General features: G+C 48.3%; 7 protein-coding genes across 7 annotated transcripts; 4 read left to right on the forward strand and 3 right to left on the reverse strand.

Moving 5' to 3' along the window:
* The first annotated feature begins 1,758 nt into the window (after nt 1–1,758).
* Nucleotides 1,759–2,479, forward strand: LOC128996189 (histone H2B). Its single transcript, XM_054421328.1, has one exon. It carries the CDS (start codon nt 1,929–1,931, stop codon nt 2,298–2,300), a length of 372 nt encoding a protein of 123 aa, XP_054277303.1. The 5' UTR covers nt 1,759–1,928; the 3' UTR covers nt 2,301–2,479.
* An 8,412-nt stretch (nt 2,480–10,891) lies between these two features.
* LOC128996262 (histone H2A) lies at nt 10,892–11,370 on the reverse strand. The gene has a single exon (XM_054421459.1). It carries the CDS (start codon nt 11,362–11,364, stop codon nt 10,990–10,992), a length of 375 nt encoding a protein of 124 aa, XP_054277434.1. The 5' UTR covers nt 11,365–11,370; the 3' UTR covers nt 10,892–10,989.
* Nucleotides 11,371–11,372: 2 nt separating this feature from the next.
* Nucleotides 11,373–11,958, forward strand: LOC128996261 (histone H2B). The gene has a single exon (XM_054421458.1). The coding sequence runs from the start codon at nt 11,580–11,582 to the stop codon at nt 11,949–11,951; it is 372 nt and encodes a 123-aa protein (XP_054277433.1). The 5' UTR covers nt 11,373–11,579; the 3' UTR covers nt 11,952–11,958.
* A 2,106-nt stretch (nt 11,959–14,064) lies between these two features.
* On the reverse strand, nt 14,065–14,546 carry LOC128996260 (histone H2A). Its single transcript, XM_054421457.1, has one exon. It carries the CDS (start codon nt 14,534–14,536, stop codon nt 14,162–14,164), a length of 375 nt encoding a protein of 124 aa, XP_054277432.1. The 5' UTR covers nt 14,537–14,546; the 3' UTR covers nt 14,065–14,161.
* On the forward strand, nt 14,545–15,130 carry LOC128996259 (histone H2B). Its single transcript, XM_054421456.1, has one exon. It carries the CDS (start codon nt 14,752–14,754, stop codon nt 15,121–15,123), a length of 372 nt encoding a protein of 123 aa, XP_054277431.1. The 5' UTR covers nt 14,545–14,751; the 3' UTR covers nt 15,124–15,130.
* Nucleotides 15,131–17,240: 2,110 nt separating this feature from the next.
* Nucleotides 17,241–17,864, reverse strand: LOC128996263 (histone H2A). The gene has a single exon (XM_054421460.1). The coding sequence runs from the start codon at nt 17,707–17,709 to the stop codon at nt 17,335–17,337; it is 375 nt and encodes a 124-aa protein (XP_054277435.1). The 5' UTR covers nt 17,710–17,864; the 3' UTR covers nt 17,241–17,334.
* LOC128996264 (histone H2B) lies at nt 17,811–18,468 on the forward strand. The gene has a single exon (XM_054421461.1). It carries the CDS (start codon nt 17,925–17,927, stop codon nt 18,294–18,296), a length of 372 nt encoding a protein of 123 aa, XP_054277436.1. The 5' UTR covers nt 17,811–17,924; the 3' UTR covers nt 18,297–18,468.
* The last annotated feature ends 116 nt before the right edge of the window (nt 18,469–18,584 follow it).

Raw genomic sequence — 18,584 nt, forward strand, 5'->3', positions numbered from 1 at the left:
TTCTGGTGGCAGGGGCTTCTGACGACTGGGGACAGTGGAGGAGGCCGATGATGCTGCGATGGCGTCCTGGAGGAGAGTTGTCAAGTCCTGAACTTGGCTATCCAGCTGCTCAGTGGTCTCCGCCGGAGGTGGTGGTGGGCGGGGTCGGTCTGCCAGGAAGTTGCCGTACCTCTTCCAGTTGACCTTTGTGGAGTTTCTCGGTGGAAGTTGTGGAGCTCCATCTTCTGGGAGATCGAAGACAACTGGAAGGTGATCCGAGGAGAGATCGGAGATGACAAAGACCTCTGCGGGCAGGTCGAAGCAGCTGGCTAGTCCGATGTCTAGAATGTCAGGGAGGTTGCCTCGTCTCGGGAAGTGTGTAGGCTCTCCTGGGGCCAGGAGCTGGACGTGCTGGTGGGCCTCGAGGTAGGTCTTGAGGCGACGGCCGGGGGTGTTGGACAAGCGGCATCCCCAGTCTTGATGCTTGGCGTTCAGGTCACCAATCACCAGGGCGGGCTTGTCTGGGCCCAGCAGGGCGTCGAGGTGTACTGGCTGCAGTGTCTTCCCAGGCTGGTTGTAGACAGAGGAGATGGAGAGCTCTGCGCCGCCGTACTGTACTGCAACCGTGGTCAGCTCGAGTCCTGGTGGTAGGTTCATCGGGACGTGTCGATGGGCCAGTCTTCGGTGGACAAAGATGGCGGTCCCTCCGCTGGCAGGACCTTGAGTCAGCCTGTCAGATCGATAGCCCTGGTAGTTGGGGAGGTTGAACACCAGGCCCTGACGAAGGTGCGTCTCCTGGACCAGAGCGATGTCGACATCGAGCTCTTGCAGAAGCTGGATGAGTTCCTGCTTCTTGTTGGCCACCCCGTCGGCGTTCCACGTCACCAGGCGCAGCTTACCCATGGTGTTGTTGGGTAAGCGCCTCCACCAAGCGGGTCACAGTCAACAGCATACTCTGCAGTGTGGTCAACAGCTGAGCTATCTCAGCGAGGTGTGGATGTTGAACAGGGCCACACGGTTGCTGGGCAGGGCAGCTGGGCTCAGCAGCAGGGCTGCAGGACTGCTGGGCAGGGCCGCTTGGCTGCTGGGCAGGGCTGCTGGGCTGCTGGGCAGGGCCGCTTGGCTGCTGGGCAGGGCGGCTGGGCTGCTGGGCAGGGCTGCTTGTCTCCGTGGTAGGTGTACACTGCCGCTTGGGGACGTCCAACTTGGGGCGGGGAGTGTTTCTCTGTCTGGGTGAAGATGTCTGGTCCGGGGTATGGCTCCTAGAGGCAGGAGGGCTAAGTCTCCCTCGGTTGGCCGCATTCCTAGGTTGTCTGCGGCGACGACCTCTCGCTTGGGTGTAGCCGTCATCGTCTGAGCTCGGCTGGTCTGCTTCGTCAGAGGTTTGGTCAGGCGGGCTGGCTGTAGAGTCTGTAGCTGGCTTCTGCGTCGGGGCGACTGAGGCTGGCTTCCGGGCTGGAGTTCTAGCGGCTGCTGCAGCGTAGCTCAGCTGTCTCTCTTTCTTGAAGGCAGTGCAGCCTCTGTAGTTGGCAGTGTGGCTGCCTCCGCAGTTGCAGCACTTGGCAGGTTCAGTGGAGGCTTTGAGGCATAGAGTCCCTGTGTGGGTATCCGCACATCGGACGCAGCACGGCTCCCGATGACAGTTGGCCGAGCCGTGGCCGAAGCCCTGGCATCTGTGACACTGGATAGGCCCCCTAGTCCTGGTGTACCTCCTGACTTCTACCTTGCAATAAAGCATTCTATCGAGGTTGTACACTTCACTGGGCAGGAACCGTGATTCGGACCGTATTACGGGTTTCCAACGTCAAAGCACGTTTTCTCTAACATAGTCCAACCGAACAGGTTTTTAGCTACCCAGGCAGTTGTTTGGCTACGGATTTAGGCTCGTGTTTCACAATTGTGGGAAATTTTTAAAGTTTGCCGGTCACCACCACCGAGCGGTTTCGAAAATGCCTCCCAAAGCTAGCGGTAAAGCTGTCAAGAAGGCCGGCAAGGCCCAGAAGAACATCACCAAGGGTGACAAGAAGAAGAAGCGCAGGAGGAAGGAGTCGTACGCAATCTACATCTACAAGGTGCTCAAGCAGGTCCACCCCGACACCGGTGTTTCCAGCAAGGCTATGTCGATCATGAACAGCTTCGTGAACGACATTTTCGAGCGCATCGCCGCCGAGGCCTCCCGTCTGGCTCACTACAACAAGCGTTCCACCATCACTTCTCGGGAGATCCAGACCGCCGTCCGTCTCCTTCTGCCCGGTGAGTTGGCCAAGCACGCTGTCAGCGAGGGTACCAAGGCTGTGACCAAGTACACAAGCTCCAAGTAAGCGTCCCCAACGCTTCAGCGTCGCCCGACTCCTCGTCGCCGAGCGCCACAAAACGGCCTTTATAAAGGCCACCAATAAACTCATTCGTTTTACACGTTAGCAGACCCTCACTTACTAGATACGTATAAGTCCGCACGTGTTTTCCTATCCTGTGCGCAGCCGTTAACTTACATCCAAACGCAATTCACCACTGGTTATTACAATGATTAGCATAGTTAATTAAGACTTTATCTTCGTAATTGTATAACAATGGTCAAGAGTGTTACATGTCACGAGTCGAGAGTATTCCTTTACTCGAGTCAACTCAACACTGTGAGATGTTAAAGTTTTAAGAATATTCTAAATCTGACGTGAGTCGGTTAATTATTATGGTAGATAAGGTCTCGATATTATAACCAATGTACCTAAAAAAAAAGAAAAAAGAAAAAATACACGAACAGTTAAATAAAATAAGCTCAGAATGGTTTTTTTTTTTTTTTTTTTTGATAGGTAGGTGGAATGCGTTACGCACTTCCCGATACGTTGAGCGCTCCTCCTGGAGCGCCCGACGTGCCGGGGGAGTGTGGGACTCCTACGGGTGTCACCGTAGTTTACCCACTAAACCACCTACCCCCTCCCTGTCCTTGCTCCCGGGAGGGCGGTCGCAGCGTAGCAGGCTGGTGCTGTGCTGCTTGAAGATCTTGCTGGGGTTGTCATCTCTAGAAGGGGTCTCTCAAGCGGGGCGGCGGGTGACGCGTCGTTCACCGCTGGTTCTGGGGGCTGGCTTCTCGAAGTACTCTCCTTCGTAGCTCAACCGAGGGTGGCCGCTCGTCGTGGGTCGTCTCTACGGCGGGTCGTCCAGGATGGCGACCGGCCGAGGTCTCCGGTCCTCTGCGATGTCGTGGCGGCTGCAGAGTTCCCTGATGTGATCGAACGTCGACTCCGCAGCCTTCTGGAAGAGCTTCGCTGTCTTCGCCTTGGTGAAGTCCTCCAGCGTTGGAACTCCAGCCGACGCTCTGATGGTGGTGTTCCTGACGAACCAGGGCTGGCGGGTGATCCGGCGCAGTGTCTTCGACTGGACGGCTTCCAGTCTCCTCCTGTTGGTCCTGCTGGCGAGGGCCCACCAGGCCTCCGAAGCGTACATCATGCAGGAGCGTGCGATGAGAAGAAACACGGTGATCTTCGTCTTCAGCGTCAGAGGGCTTCTCTTGTTGAGGAGTGGCCACAGCAGTCCGAGAATGCCGGTAGCCTCAGCGACCTTCCTGTCCACATGATGCCGGAAGCGAAGCTTCGAGTCCAACGTGACGCCCAGGTACTTGACCGTAGGTCTCCACGGGATCGGCGTTGCGTCCAGCATCACTGCGGCAGGTTGGCCACGTCGTCTATTCCGGCGCTTCCCGAAGTAGATGGCGGTGCTCTTGGCGGCGTTCACCTTGATGCGCCACTTCTCAAGCCATGGGGACAGGACATCCATCTGTCTCTGCATGACTCTGGAGGCTTGGTCAAGGCGGAAGCTCCTGCATGTCAGTAGCGCGTCATCGGCGTAGAGGGACAGCGTTACACCTGGAACAGTAGGCAAGTCATTAGTATATACTAAGTACAATACCGGGCCCAAGACGCTGCCCTGAGGGACACCAGCTCGGACCGGCCTAACCGTGGAGAGACGTCCCTCGACGCTCGTCTGGAAGAACCGGTTCTCGAGATAGGAGCGGAGCAGGTGGATTGCGGAGTCTGGGAGTCCAGTGTCCGAGAGCTTGAAGAGGAGGCCCTCGTGCCACACCTTGTCGAAGGCCTTGCTGACGTCCAGGAGAACTGCAGTGGTGCACAGGTCGAGGTTGTAGTTGTCCACCAGCGTGTTCATCACCCGGATCAGCTGTTGAGTGGTCGAGTGCCCCCGGCGGAAGCCAAACTGCTCTGGTCTGATGGATCCCTGGAGAGCGTCTGAGAGTCGAGTGAGGAGAAGTCTCTCGAACATCTTGGAGACGATCGGGAGCAGGGAGATGGGGCGGTGGTTCTCGGGGATGAGATGGTCTTTGCCGGGTTTCGGGATCATGATGACCTTTGCAGATTTCCAGCAGGCCGGGAAGTGGCATAACCTGAGAACAGAATTAAACAGGATTAGAAGGTGCGTAGCAAAGATGTTTTGGGCAGTTTGCAGTGCCTTACCACCAATCCTGTCTAGTCCGGGAGCCTTTTTGGGTTTCAAGGATCGGATCGCCGCCTTCACTTCTGCCTCCGTGAAGGGCTCGATGCTGTCCTCTGGTGGCTCGTGGAAGAAGTCCTCCATGAAGTGCTCCACCCGGATGTCGGTCTGTGGGTCGTTGATGTTGTTTGTCTGGAACTGGGCTTCCATCGAGTCGGCGAACGCTTCTGCCCTGGCGTCAGCTGTGTGTACCAGGCCAAGTCGGCCCAGGAGTGGGTGCACCGCAGTCTTGACGCCCCGGAGCTGTTTCGCCGCCCTCCAGACGCTGCCTCCCTCGACGTTCAGCGTGGAAAGGTAGTCGTCCCAGGTCTCCGTCCTGAAGTCGTCGACCATCTGCTTGACGACTCGGTTCTGTCGGTTGAGCTGCCGTCGTGCCTCCGGGTGTCGTGTGTTTCTCCACTGGACTCGAAGTCTGTTTCTCCTCCTGATGTGCTCACGAATGCGGCGGGGAAGGCCTGAGTGATGCTGTCTAGGAGGAACAGGAACAGACGAGTCTGAAACAGCGGAAACAAGGGATGAGTGAAAACTGTCAGTGAATTCGTCAAGTTCAGCTGCGTTGGTGGGTTCCCTTGGGGCCTCCAGTCGGTCCTCAACCAGCTGTTTGAACTTCTCCCAGTCCGTCCTCATTGCCGCCGTCCTGAGTGGGAGGGCCCGTGTCGGCGTCGTGTCGACGAGCAGGAGAACTGGTAGGTGGTCGGAAGACAGGTCGTGCAATGCTTCGATGTCCACGTGGAAGGGGAGGTCCTTGTGCAAGGCTAGGTCGAGCACGTCCGGCCGTTGGAGCTGGACACTGGGGTAGAAGGTGGGCTCGGTCGGTGCAATGGCAGTGACGTCAGCTCTCTGGTCAATGTAGGCCCGTAGAAGCTGTCCTCTCTGGTTCTGCCGCATAGAGTTCCACGATCGGTGCTTGGCGTTCAGGTCACCTGCAACAATAACGGGACTTGGGTGGTCAAACAGTAAATCAAAGGGTGCTGGGTCGAACACCGCTCCTGGCGCCAGGTACCCGGCGACCACGAGAATCTCATACCCCGCGGCGTGTATGAACACACCGGTGGCTTCGAGACCTCCCGCAGCCATGCCGTGTATCCTGTGGACAAGGCGGCGATTTACCAAAACCATCGTTCCTCCTCCTGGGTTTCCGCGGCCTCTGGGCGGTCTGTCCGTCCTGTAGACTGCGTAGCCAGGGACCTTGAACTGGTGTCGGGGCTGGAGGTGCGTCTCACTGATGAGTGCGACGTCAACGTTCTTGTCTCGGAGGAAGTAGAGAAGCTCGTTCCTTCGTTGGAGCACGCTGCGGGCGTTCCACGCTACGATGCGGAGGAGACTATCCATCATGAAGGAGGGTGAGAAGGCTCTGGAGGAAGTCGGCGATCAACTCAGCGGGGCTCTTGTCCTTGGCTGCGATCAGAGCTGGGATGGCCTTTGTCATCCAGCCGATCAGCTTTTGGACAGTGATCACGCCTGTGGGCTCGTTGGAGGCAGGCTTTCTGGGTGGTGGATCCGCCGAGACGGAGGGCGGAGGGTCCGCTGCGCTGGTGGACGGTGGTCGGGTGTTGGCCGCTCGGGTCACAGCAGGGCGTTGCGGTAGCGGCACTGGGGCTGCGAGCTCAGGGAAGAGTGGTCTGGCATAGGCACGGTTTGGCCCAAGTGGGTTGTCCTCTGTGTCCATGCCACTCTCGTCTCCGTCGGCTTCGGAACCTGCAACAACAAGGGAAGAACGGTTAGTTTTGTTTCGTGGCTGGCGCTTTCGACGCTGTTTGCGCCTCGATGGTTCAGGGTGTTGGGCTGCCTCGGTTACCCGAAACTTGGGAGGGGGAGGTGGTGGAGCCATTGAGGCCTGTGGTTGAGGAGGGATAGGAGGGACGTTTTGGTTTTGAGGGGGGTTTTTATGCTTACGACCGGCGACATCAGCGAATGAACCTCTGTTCGTCCCTGCTGGTTTGAGTGGGCGTGGAGCCTGCGTTGTCAGCTGCCTTGCTGGTGGGCGCTGGGTGGATGGGCGAGTGTTTGGGTTTGCTGCGGCAGCCTCCTTTCTCATCTTCGCCGCCATCGCTGCTTTGTGAGTAGGGCAGCCCTTCCAACTGGCGACGTGGCAGCCGTTGCAGTTGCAGCACTTCGGTGGCTCCTCGTTCGGCTTGGGGCACTGTTTCGCGTCGTGGGGACCAGCACACTTGACGCACCTGTAAGCAAGATTACAGTTTAGTGAGGAATGACTGTAACGCTGGCAACGGAAGCATTGGGGGAGGCCACGGCGCGGCTCAAAGGGTGTCATCGATACTCTGACACCCATCAAGTGAGACAGCGACCATAGCTTCGCCCAGGTTCCGGTCCTTTGCACAGTGACAAAAAATGAATTTACAGGAAATGACTCTCCATTTTGGCGGCGTGGCATTGGGGCGACATAGGTGGGAGAGAACCCCTCCGCTCGTAGCTCGGCCTTGATCACCTCGACGTCCGTCGAGTGGTGGAGTCCCCTCAGCGTCGCCTTGACCAGGACGTCAGCCTCCATGGCGAACGTGTGGAATTCCACTCTCTTGAGGGCGAGGTACTTCTGCGCTCGACGGAAGTCGTCCGTTGTCTCGCAGATCAGGTGCAGGCGGTCACCGGCGAACTTGGCGTCGAACTTGATGCCTTCGTCACGCAGCTGCATCAGGAACAGCGGCCACGTTGAGGTGACCTCAGCCGGTGAAATGACGATGGGCGGGATCCTCGTCTTGGGAGGGCTGGCAGCAGGGCGTTGTGTCACAGTGGATGTCGAGGCGTCAGACTCGCCACCAGACTGTCCAGACTGGCCTCGCCTCCTCTTCTTCGGCTTGACGGACGTGAAGGTGACTTCATCTGCGTCCTCTGTCATCTCGATCTCGTCGTCACCCATCCTGTGAAAAACACATGGACAGTATCAGAGACAGACAGACAAAAGGTACTTGAGGGGGAGGTTTGGGTGAGCCGTAGGTTTTGATTACCGTAGCAAGGCAGCAGGTACCAATAAATTGGAGACCAGACTCACACCGAGCAGGTTATCGCCAACCAGGGCTGTGGGGAGGTCGTGGAGGCGGGCCTGCACGCAGGTTATCACACCTAGTCCACTAGAGGGGGTTCGGTAGGGTAAGCGTGGGGGTGGGCCTGAATTAACAGGGAAGTCACCGAGTCCACAGGGTAAGCCGTAGGTTTGGTTTCCGTAGCAAGGCAGCAGGTACCAATAAATTGGAGACCAGGCTTACGCCGAGCAGGTATACCTCACCAGGGCTGTGGGAAAGTCGTGGAGGCGGGCCTGCACGCAGGTTATCACACCTAGTCCACTAGAAGGTGTTTTGGTAAGGTAGGGTAAGCGTGGGGGTGGGCCTGAATTAACAGGGAAGTCACCTAGTCCACAGGGTGGGCCGCAGGTTTGGTTCCGTAGCAAAGCAGCAGGTACCAATAAATTGGAGACCAGACTTACGCCGAACAGGTACCTACACCAGGGCTTTTGGGGAAATGGGCGAGAGTCAGGTATTTGTAGAATAATTACCACCCGCTGCGAGGTCCGTCTGGTCAGGCGTTGTCGGCAGGCGGGACTGGTCAGGGCCGGGGAGGCGCTCGGCTTGGCTCTAGCGGCTGGGCTGCGACGGGCGCTCGGCTGTCAGGCCGGGCGGTCGGGGCAGGCGCTCTGCTTGGCTCTAGCGACTGGGCTGCGGCGGGCGCTCGGCTGTCAGGCCGGGCGGTCGGGGCAGATGCTGGGCTGGGCGGGACTCGGCTGTCAGGCCGGGCGGTGGGGCAGGGCAGGCGCTCGGCTGTCTGGCCGGGCTGAGTGTCGGACGATCGCTGGTGCTTGCACTCTGGATGTCCTTGAAGTGGAGTTGGATGTTCTAAGAGCGAAGAGGAGCACAGGTGTCCACCCTTCGGAGTCTCGGAGTAGAATGATGAATGCTCAGAATGGATCTTAATCTGATGCGGCGTGCACTCTGGACGTACCGTAACGGAGACGAGGGAAACAATACGCCAGCGCCAGCACTAACGAAAAGGCCAGCATTAGAACGAGCGTGCGGTTTTTATTAAATAACTCGTAAACCGTGCGTTTTAGAGAGACAACACAGGTTAGATGAAATCGAGTAAAATACACGCCCAGTACGTTGACGCAATCGGATCTCGCGTATAAAAACGCGTTTTCGAGTAACGAGCGATTAAAGTTTTTCGACTAAAGCACTAATAAAACGGTCACGTGTCGTCGTAGGGGCTTTTAGCGCGTGCGAGACGTTAGAGGAGGTAAAGACGAATAGAACGACACCCTTACGGTGTGTCTGGCATCAAAGATAACCTCCCTAGTGGGGTTTGAAGTTGTGGCCATTTGGCGGCGTCGGCGAAATCCTTTGATCGAGATAGATATATATAGCTCTGGCGGAGAAATAAGGGAGTGATTTGAGTATATATGTGGGGGCGTGGCCAACTAGTGACATACTATTGGTCGATCAGAGTGACCAACAGTACGAGCGGATTCGTCTAGCGGACTCTGCCGTTTCAGTTTCGCCGTGGTTAAGTGAGATTTTGCCCGTACTGAAGTCGTAAGCATACCCCGTGTGGTAAGAGTCACACTCGGTTGGTAAACGATTTCATACCATATAACAATGTTTGACAAAATGTAAACAAAAGAATAATAACATGATGATATGTTTTAAACAATAATAAAAATCATCAGTTGGGCTAATGCGCTATCTGACTTTTGATACTAAAAATATTCATTCCATTTGACTTTGGATACAGCTGTGATTTTTGTTTTGGTTTGTAGTAATTATCATTACAGTGTTATTATTTTTATTTAATTATTTATTTATTTTAGGTGGTTCCTACTTTGACTCTTTTAAACTTTCTTCACCTTTTCATTTTAACCACGTAATTTGTGTTTTATAAATTTGAAATTTCATAGAAAATACCGTAACATTTCGTCCCACTCGCTTTTACAGTTGGCTGTATAAGCTAATGGGGTAGGTGACATTTTGGCCCGACGAAAAGAAAAAAAAAAAAAAAAATACAACGGTTGTGGATTGTAGTTCAGGTAGTAAAAGGCCCATGACCTGTATACTTTGCAGCCTACTAGCTAAACCTGACCTAACTTAAACTAACCTAACCTAACCTAACCTGACCTAACCTAACCTAACCTAACCTAACCTAACCTAACCCAACCTAACCTAACCTAACCTAACCAAACCCAACCTAACCCAACCCAACCCAACCCAACCCAACCCAACGTAACCTGACCTAACCTAACGCAATTTGTGGTGAGTCAATTTTGAATCTAATGCATTTTGTTCGTTTTAAATCAAACTGTTATTAGACATAGATATGTAATCACTAAAGGTAAACTTAAACTATTTTCTTATGACATATTACAAAAAAAAAGAAATCAGCATTCTGACACATAACCTTCTCCAATAAGCTCCAATAGTTAAAAATCACAAAATTTGCAATTAGCTAAGAACATATTAATTTTCTTTTAAAATTTTTCTCCAAAAATCCGATATTTCAGTAATTTTTTTTTTTTTTTTTTTTTTTTAAATAACACAAGTTACAATAACTTTAAACCGTAATTTTTACGAAAATGGGTTTTGAAGCATTACTTTTTAAAGAATTTAAAGGACAATGACATAACTGAATTTTTAAGAGATTCGTTCGAGTCATTTTCGAGAAAATCCGATTTTCCGTTATTTTATGGGGGTTTTATTTAAAAATCCCCATTAAAAAATCAATATAAAAAAAAAATTGAAAAAAAAACCCTTAACAATGTTTAGGGTCATAACGTACTAAGTTAAATCGAAACCGGCTTATTTTCTAAAATACTATTATTATTATTTTTTCTTTTTTTTTCGATGGGGCTTTATGGGGAAATAACATAATTTACAATAACTTTAGGACCGTGGTTTTTACACAAAAGGGAGTCGTACCATTTTTGTACATAGCTTAAAGGGCTAAAACATACTAAATGTTATATCAAAATCGTTCGTGCCATTTTTTAGAAAATCCTATTTTTCAGTTCTTAAATTTTTGACGAAAACAATACTTTATCCATATAGAACATACGTACAGTACAACGGTTTCGTATGGACAGGTTTTAAAAAAAATCCAAAGATGTTATTATGTGAAAAAAAAAAATTGTTATTTTCGACTTTCTCTTTTTATTTCGAACGAAAAAGGATGAATCCTAATAGGAGAAGTATGATAATTCCAATTGAATGTACGCCTTTATCACTTTGCTCTTCGTTATCATTATAGAGTCCTTGGTGTCTTAAATCTTCAACAAGAGTGTTAAGATACGCTCGTTTGGTTGTATTTCTTAAGAATATTGTATTTTAATTAACACACCTGAATTCAATTAACTTGCAAATGACGAAGGTTAATCATGTCAACATCTGAACGATGAACGGTAAACCAACGGAGTAGGTAAGAATGTGAACGTTATAGCTAGTGTAAAAAACGACCGAATGAGTGGTGGCCTTTATAAAGGCCGTTTTTTGCGCTCGACGACGAGGTTCCAGCTTACGCTTTCTTCTCTGTCTTCTTGGGCAGCAGGACTGCCTGGATGTTAGGCAGTACTCCGCCCTGAGCGATGGTGACACCGCTGAGCAGCTTGTTGAGCTCTTCGTCGTTACGGATTGCCAGCTGGAGGTGACGAGGGATGATTCTGGTCTTCTTGTTGTCACGGGCAGCGTTGCCGGCCAACTCGAGAACTTCGGCAGCGAGATACTCCATGACGGCGGCCAAGTAGACGGGAGCGCCGGCACCGACTCGCTCGGCGTAGTTGCCCTTGCGCAACAGACGGTGGATACGACCGACAGGGAACTGGAGTCCCGCTCTGGAAGACCTGGACTTTGCCTTCCCCTTCACTTTGCCTCCCTTACCGCGTCCGGACATGATGCTTTTTGATTAGAGTAGATTCTCTGGGCAGGAACCGTGATTCGGACCGTATTACGGGTTTCCAACGTCAAAGCACGTTTTCTCTAACATAGTCCAACCGAACAGGTTTTTAGCTACCCAGGCAGTTGTTTGGCTACGGATTTAGGCTCGTGTTTCACAATTGTGGGAAATTTTTAAAGTTTGCCGGTCACCACCACCGAGCGGTTTCGAAAATGCCTCCCAAAGCTAGCGGTAAAGCTGTCAAGAAGGCCGGCAAGGCCCAGAAGAACATCACCAAGGGTGACAAGAAGAAGAAGCGCAGGAGGAAGGAGTCGTACGCAATCTACATCTACAAGGTGCTCAAGCAGGTCCACCCCGACACCGGTGTTTCCAGCAAGGCTATGTCGATCATGAACAGCTTCGTGAACGACATTTTCGAGCGCATCGCCGCCGAGGCCTCCCGTCTGGCTCACTACAACAAGCGTTCCACCATCACTTCTCGGGAGATCCAGACCGCCGTCCGTCTCCTTCTGCCCGGTGAGTTGGCCAAGCACGCTGTCAGCGAGGGTACCAAGGCTGTGACCAAGTACACAAGCTCCAAGTAAGCGTCCCCAACGCCATTTGGCGCCATTTGGCGGCGTCGGCGAAATCCTTTGATCGAGATAGATATATATAGCTCTGGCGGAGAAATAAGGGAGTGATTTGAGTATATATGTGGGGGCGTGGCCAACTAGTGACATACTATTGGTCGATCAGAGTGACCAACAGTACGAGCGGATTCGTCTAGCGGACTCTGCCGTTTCAGTTTCGCCGTGGTTAAGTGAGATTTTGCCCGTACTGAAGTCGTAAGCATACCCCGTGTGGTAAGAGTCACACTCGGTTGGTAAACGATTTCATACCATATAACAATGTTTGACAAAATGTAAACAAAAGAATAATAACATGATGATATGTTTTAAACAATAATAAAAATCATCAGTTGGGCTAATGCGCTATCTGACTTTTGATACTAAAAATATTCATTCCATTTGACTTTGGATACAGCTGTGATTTTTGTTTTGGTTTGTAGTAATTATCATTACAGTGTTATTATTTTTATTTAATTATTTATTTATTTTAGGTGGTTCCTACTTTGACTCTTTTAAACTTTCTTCACCTTTTCATTTTAACCACGTAATTTGTGTTTTATAAATTTGAAATTTCATAGAAAATACCGTAACATTTCGTCCCACTCGCTTTTACAGTTGGCTGTATAAGCTAATGGGGTAGGTGACATTTTGGCCCGACGAAAAGAAAAAAAAAAAAAAAAATACAACGGTTGTGGATTGTAGTTCAGGTAGTAAAAGGCCCATGACCTGTATACTTTGCAGCCTACTAGCTAAACCTGACCTAACTTAAACTAACCTAACCTAACCTAACCTGACCTAACCTAACCTAACCTAACCTAACCTAACCTAACCCAACCTAACCTAACCTAACCTAACCAAACCCAACCTAACCCAACCCAACCCAACCCAACCCAACCCAACGTAACCTGACCTAACCTAACGCAATTTGTGGTGAGTCAATTTTGAATCTAATGCATTTTGTTCGTTTTAAATCAAACTGTTATTAGACATAGATATGTAATCACTAAAGGTAAACTTAAACTATTTTCTTATGACATATTACAAAAAAAAAGAAATCAGCATTCTGACACATAACCTTCTCCAATAAGCTCCAATAGTTAAAAATCACAAAATTTGCAATTAGCTAAGAACATATTAATTTTCTTTTAAAATTTTTCTCCAAAAATCCGATATTTCAGTAATTTTTTTTTTTTTTTTTTTTTTTTTAAATAACACAAGTTACAATAACTTTAAACCGTAATTTTTACGAAAATGGGTTTTGAAGCATTACTTTTTAAAGAATTTAAAGGACAATGACATAACTGAATTTTTAAGAGATTCGTTCGAGTCATTTTCGAGAAAATCCGATTTTCCGTTATTTTATGGGGGTTTTATTTAAAAATCCCCATTAAAAAATCAATATAAAAAAAAAATTGAAAAAAAAACCCTTAACAATGTTTAGGGTCATAACGTACTAAGTTAAATCGAAACCGGCTTATTTTCTAAAATACTATTATTATTATTTTTTCTTTTTTTTTCGATGGGGCTTTATGGGGAAATAACATAATTTACAATAACTTTAGGACCGTGGTTTTTACACAAAAGGGAGTCGTACCATTTTTGTACATAGCTTAAAGGGCTAAAACATACTAAATGTTATATCAAAATCGTTCGTGCCATTTTTTAGAAAATCCTATTTTTCAGTTCTTAAATTTTTGACGAAAACAATACTTTATCCATATAGAACATACGTACAGTACAACGGTTTCGTATGGACAGGTTTTAAAAAAAATCCAAAGATGTTATTATGTGAAAAAAAAAAATTGTTATTTTCGACTTTCTCTTTTTATTTCGAACGAAAAAGGATGAATCCTAATAGGAGAAGTATGATAATTCCAATTGAATGTACGCCTTTATCACTTTGCTCTTCGTTATCATTATAGAGTCCTTGGTGTCTTAAATCTTCAACAAGAGTGTTAAGATACGCTCGTTTGGTTGTATTTCTTAAGAATATTGTATTTTAATTAACACACCTGAATTCAATTAACTTGCAAATGACGAAGGTTAATCATGTCAACATCTGAACGATGAACGGTAAACCAACGGAGTAGGTAAGAATGTGAACGTTATAGCTAGTGTAAAAAACGACCGAATGAGTGGTGGCCTTTATAAAGGCCGTTTTTTGCGCTCGACGACGAGGTTCCAGCTTACGCTTTCTTCTCTGTCTTCTTGGGCAGCAGGACTGCCTGGATGTTAGGCAGTACTCCGCCCTGAGCGATGGTGACACCGCTGAGCAGCTTGTTGAGCTCTTCGTCGTTACGGATTGCCAGCTGGAGGTGACGAGGGATGATTCTGGTCTTCTTGTTGTCACGGGCAGCGTTGCCGGCCAACTCGAGAACTTCGGCAGCGAGATACTCCATGACGGCGGCCAAGTAGACGGGAGCGCCGGCACCGACTCGCTCGGCGTAGTTGCCCTTGCGCAACAGACGGTGGATACGACCGACAGGGAACTGGAGTCCCGCTCTGGAAGACCTGGACTTTGCCTTCCCCTTCACTTTGCCTCCCTTACCGCGTCCGGACATGATGCTTTTTGATTAGAGTAGATTCTCTGGGCAGGAACCGTGATTCGGACCGTATTACGGGTTTCCAACGTCAAAGCACGTTTTCTCTAACATAGTCCAACCGAACAGGTTTTTAGCTACCCAGGCAGTTGTTTGGCTACGGATTTAGGCTCGTGTTTCACAATTGTGGGAAATTTTTAAAGTTTGCCGGTCACCACCACCGAGCGGTTTCGAAAATGCCTCCCAAAGCTAGCGGTAAAGCTGTCAAGAAGGCCGGCAAGGCCCAGAAGAACATCACCAAGGGTGACAAGAAGAAGAAGCGCAGGAGGAAGGAGTCGTACGCAATCTACATCTACAAGGTGCTCAAGCAGGTCCACCCCGACACCGGTGTTTCCAGCAAGGCTATGTCGATCATGAACAGCTTCGTGAACGACATTTTCGAGCGCATCGCCGCCGAGGCCTCCCGTCTGGCTCACTACAACAAGCGTTCCACCATCACTTCTCGGGAGATCCAGACCGCCGTCCGTCTCCTTCTGCCCGGTGAGTTGGCCAAGCACGCTGTCAGCGAGGGTACCAAGGCTGTGACCAAGTACACAAGCTCCAAGTAAGCGTCCCCAACGCCATTTGGCGCCATTTGGCGGCGTCGGCGAAATCCTTTGATCGAGATAGATATATATAGCTCTGGCGGAGAAATAAGGGAGTGATTTGAGTATATATGTGGGGGCGTGGCCAACTAGTGACATACTATTGGTCGATCAGAGTGACCAACAGTACGAGCGGATTCGTCTAGCGGACTCTGCCGTTTCAGTTTCGCCGTGGTTAAGTGAGATTTTGCCCGTACTGAAGTCGTAAGCATACCCCGTGTGGTAAGAGTCACACTCGGTTGGTAAACGATTTCATACCATATAACAATGTTTGACAAAATGTAAACAAAAGAATAATAACATGATGATATGTTTTAAACAATAATAAAAATCATCAGTTGGGCTAATGCGCTATCTGACTTTTGATACTAAAAATATTCATTCCATTTGACTTTGGATACAGCTGTGATTTTTGTTTTGGTTTGTAGTAATTATCATTACAGTGTTATTATTTTTATTTAATTATTTATTTATTTTAGGTGGTTCCTACTTTGACTCTTTTAAACTTTCTTCACCTTTTCATTTTAACCACGTAATTTGTGTTTTATAAATTTGAAATTTCATAGAAAATACCGTAACATTTCGTCCCACTCGCTTTTACAGTTGGCTGTATAAGCTAATGGGGTAGGTGACATTTTGGCCCGACGAAAAGAAAAAAAAAAAAAAAAATACAACGGTTGTGGATTGTAGTTCAGGTAGTAAAAGGCCCATGACCTGTATACTTTGCAGCCTACTAGCTAAACCTGACCTAACTTAAACTAACCTAACCTAACCTAACCTGACCTAACCTAACCTAACCTAACCTAACCTAACCTAACCCAACCTAACCTAACCTAACCTAACCAAACCCAACCTAACCCAACCCAACCCAACCCAACCCAACCCAACGTAACCTGACCTAACCTAACGCAATTTGTGGTGAGTCAATTTTGAATCTAATGCATTTTGTTCGTTTTAAATCAAACTGTTATTAGACATAGATATGTAATCACTAAAGGTAAACTTAAACTATTTTCTTATGACATATTACAAAAAAAAAGAAATCAGCATTCTGACACATAACCTTCTCCAATAAGCTCCAATAGTTAAAAATCACAAAATTTGCAATTAGCTAAGAACATATTAATTTTCTTTTAAAATTTTTCTCCAAAAATCCGATATTTCAGTAATTTTTTTTTTTTTTTTTTTTTTTTTAAATAACACAAGTTACAATAACTTTAAACCGTAATTTTTACGAAAATGGGTTTTGAAGCATTACTTTTTAAAGAATTTAAAGGACAATGACATAACTGAATTTTTAAGAGATTCGTTCGAGTCATTTTCGAGAAAATCCGATTTTCCGTTATTTTATGGGGGTTTTATTTAAAAATCCCCATTAAAAAATCAATATAAAAAAAAAATTGAAAAAAAAAACCCTTAACAATGTTTAGGGTCATAACGTACTAAGTTAAATCGAAACCGGCTTATTTTCTAAAATACTATTATTATTATTTTTTCTTTTTTTTTCGATGGGGCTTTATGGGGAAATAACATAATTTACAATAACTTTAGGACCGTGGTTTTTACACAAAAGGGAGTCGTACCATTTTTGTACATAGCTTAAAGGGCTAAAACATACTAAATGTTATATCAAAATCGTTCGTGCCATTTTTTAGAAAATCCTATTTTTCAGTTCTTAAATTTTTGACGAAAACAATACTTTATCCATATAGAACATACGTACAGTACAACGGTTTCGTATGGACAGGTTTTAAAAAAAATCCAAAGATGTTATTATGTGAAAAAAAAAAATTGTTATTTTCGACTTTCTCTTTTTATTTCGAACGAAAAAGGATGAATCCTAATAGGAGAAGTATGATAATTCCAATTGAATGTACGCCTTTATCACTTTGCTCTTCGTTATCATTATAGAGTCCTTGGTGTCTTAAATCTTCAACAAGAGTGTTAAGATACGCTCGTTTGGTTGTATTTCTTAAGAATATTGTATTTTAATTAACACACCTGAATTCAATTAACTTGCAAATGACGAAGGTTAATCATGTCAACATCTGAACGATGAACGGTAAACCAACGGAGTAGGTAAGAATGTGAACGTTATAGCTAGTGTAAAAAACGACCGAATGAGTGGTGGCCTTTATAAAGGCCGTTTTTTGCGCTCGACGACGAGGTTCCAGCTTACGCTTTCTTCTCTGTCTTCTTGGGCAGCAGGACTGCCTGGATGTTAGGCAGTACTCCGCCCTGAGCGATGGTGACACCGCTGAGCAGCTTGTTGAGCTCTTCGTCGTTACGGATTGCCAGCTGGAGGTGACGAGGGATGATTCTGGTCTTCTTGTTGTCACGGGCAGCGTTGCCGGCCAACTCGAGAACTTCGGCAGCGAGATACTCCATGACGGCGGCCAAGTAGACGGGAGCGCCGGCACCGACTCGCTCGGCGTAGTTGCCCTTGCGCAACAGACGGTGGATACGACCGACAGGGAACTGGAGTCCCGCTCTGGAAGACCTGGACTTTGCCTTCCCCTTCACTTTGCCTCCCTTACCGCGTCCGGACATGATGCTTTTTGATTAGAGTAGATTCTCTGGGCAGGAACCGTGATTCGGACCGTATTACGGGTTTCCAACGTCAAAGCACGTTTTCTCTAACATAGTCCAACCGAACAGGTTTTTAGCTACCCAGGCAGTTGTTTGGCTACGGATTTAGGCTCGTGTTTCACAATTGTGGGAAATTTTTAAAGTTTGCCGGTCACCACCACCGAGCGGTTTCGAAAATGCCTCCCAAAGCTAGCGGTAAAGCTGTCAAGAAGGCCGGCAAGGCCCAGAAGAACATCACCAAGGGTGACAAGAAGAAGAAGCGCAGGAGGAAGGAGTCGTACGCAATCTACATCTACAAGGTGCTCAAGCAGGTCCACCCCGACACCGGTGTTTCCAGCAAGGCTATGTCGATCATGAACAGCTTCGTGAACGACATTTTCGAGCGCATCGCCGCCGAGGCCTCCCGTCTGGCTCACTACAACAAGCGTTCCACCATCACTTCTCGGGAGATCCAGACCGCCGTCCGTCTCCTTCTGCCCGGTGAGTTGGCCAAGCACGCTGTCAGCGAGGGTACCAAGGCTGTGACCAAGTACACAAGCTCCAAGTAAGCGTCCCCAACGCTTCAGCGTCGCCCGACTCCTCGTCGCCGAGCGCCACAAAACGGCCTTTATAAAGGCCACCAATAAACTCATTCGTTTTACACGTTAGCAGACCCTCACTTACTAGATACGTATAAGTCCGCACGTGTTTTCCTATCCTGTGCGCAGCCGTTAACTTACATCCAAACGCAATTCACCACTGGTTATTACAATGCTTAGCATAGTTAATTAAGACTTTGTCTTCGTAATTGTATAACAATGGTCAAGAGTGTTACATGTCACGAGTCGAGAGTATTC

The sequence above is a fragment of the Macrosteles quadrilineatus genome, unplaced genomic scaffold (genome assembly GCF_028750875.1).
Source record: "Macrosteles quadrilineatus isolate MER2022 unplaced genomic scaffold, UCM_ALF_1.0 Scaffold_6__1_contigs__length_79288215, whole genome shotgun sequence".
NCBI classification, from domain to species: domain Eukaryota; kingdom Metazoa; phylum Arthropoda; class Insecta; order Hemiptera; family Cicadellidae; genus Macrosteles; species Macrosteles quadrilineatus.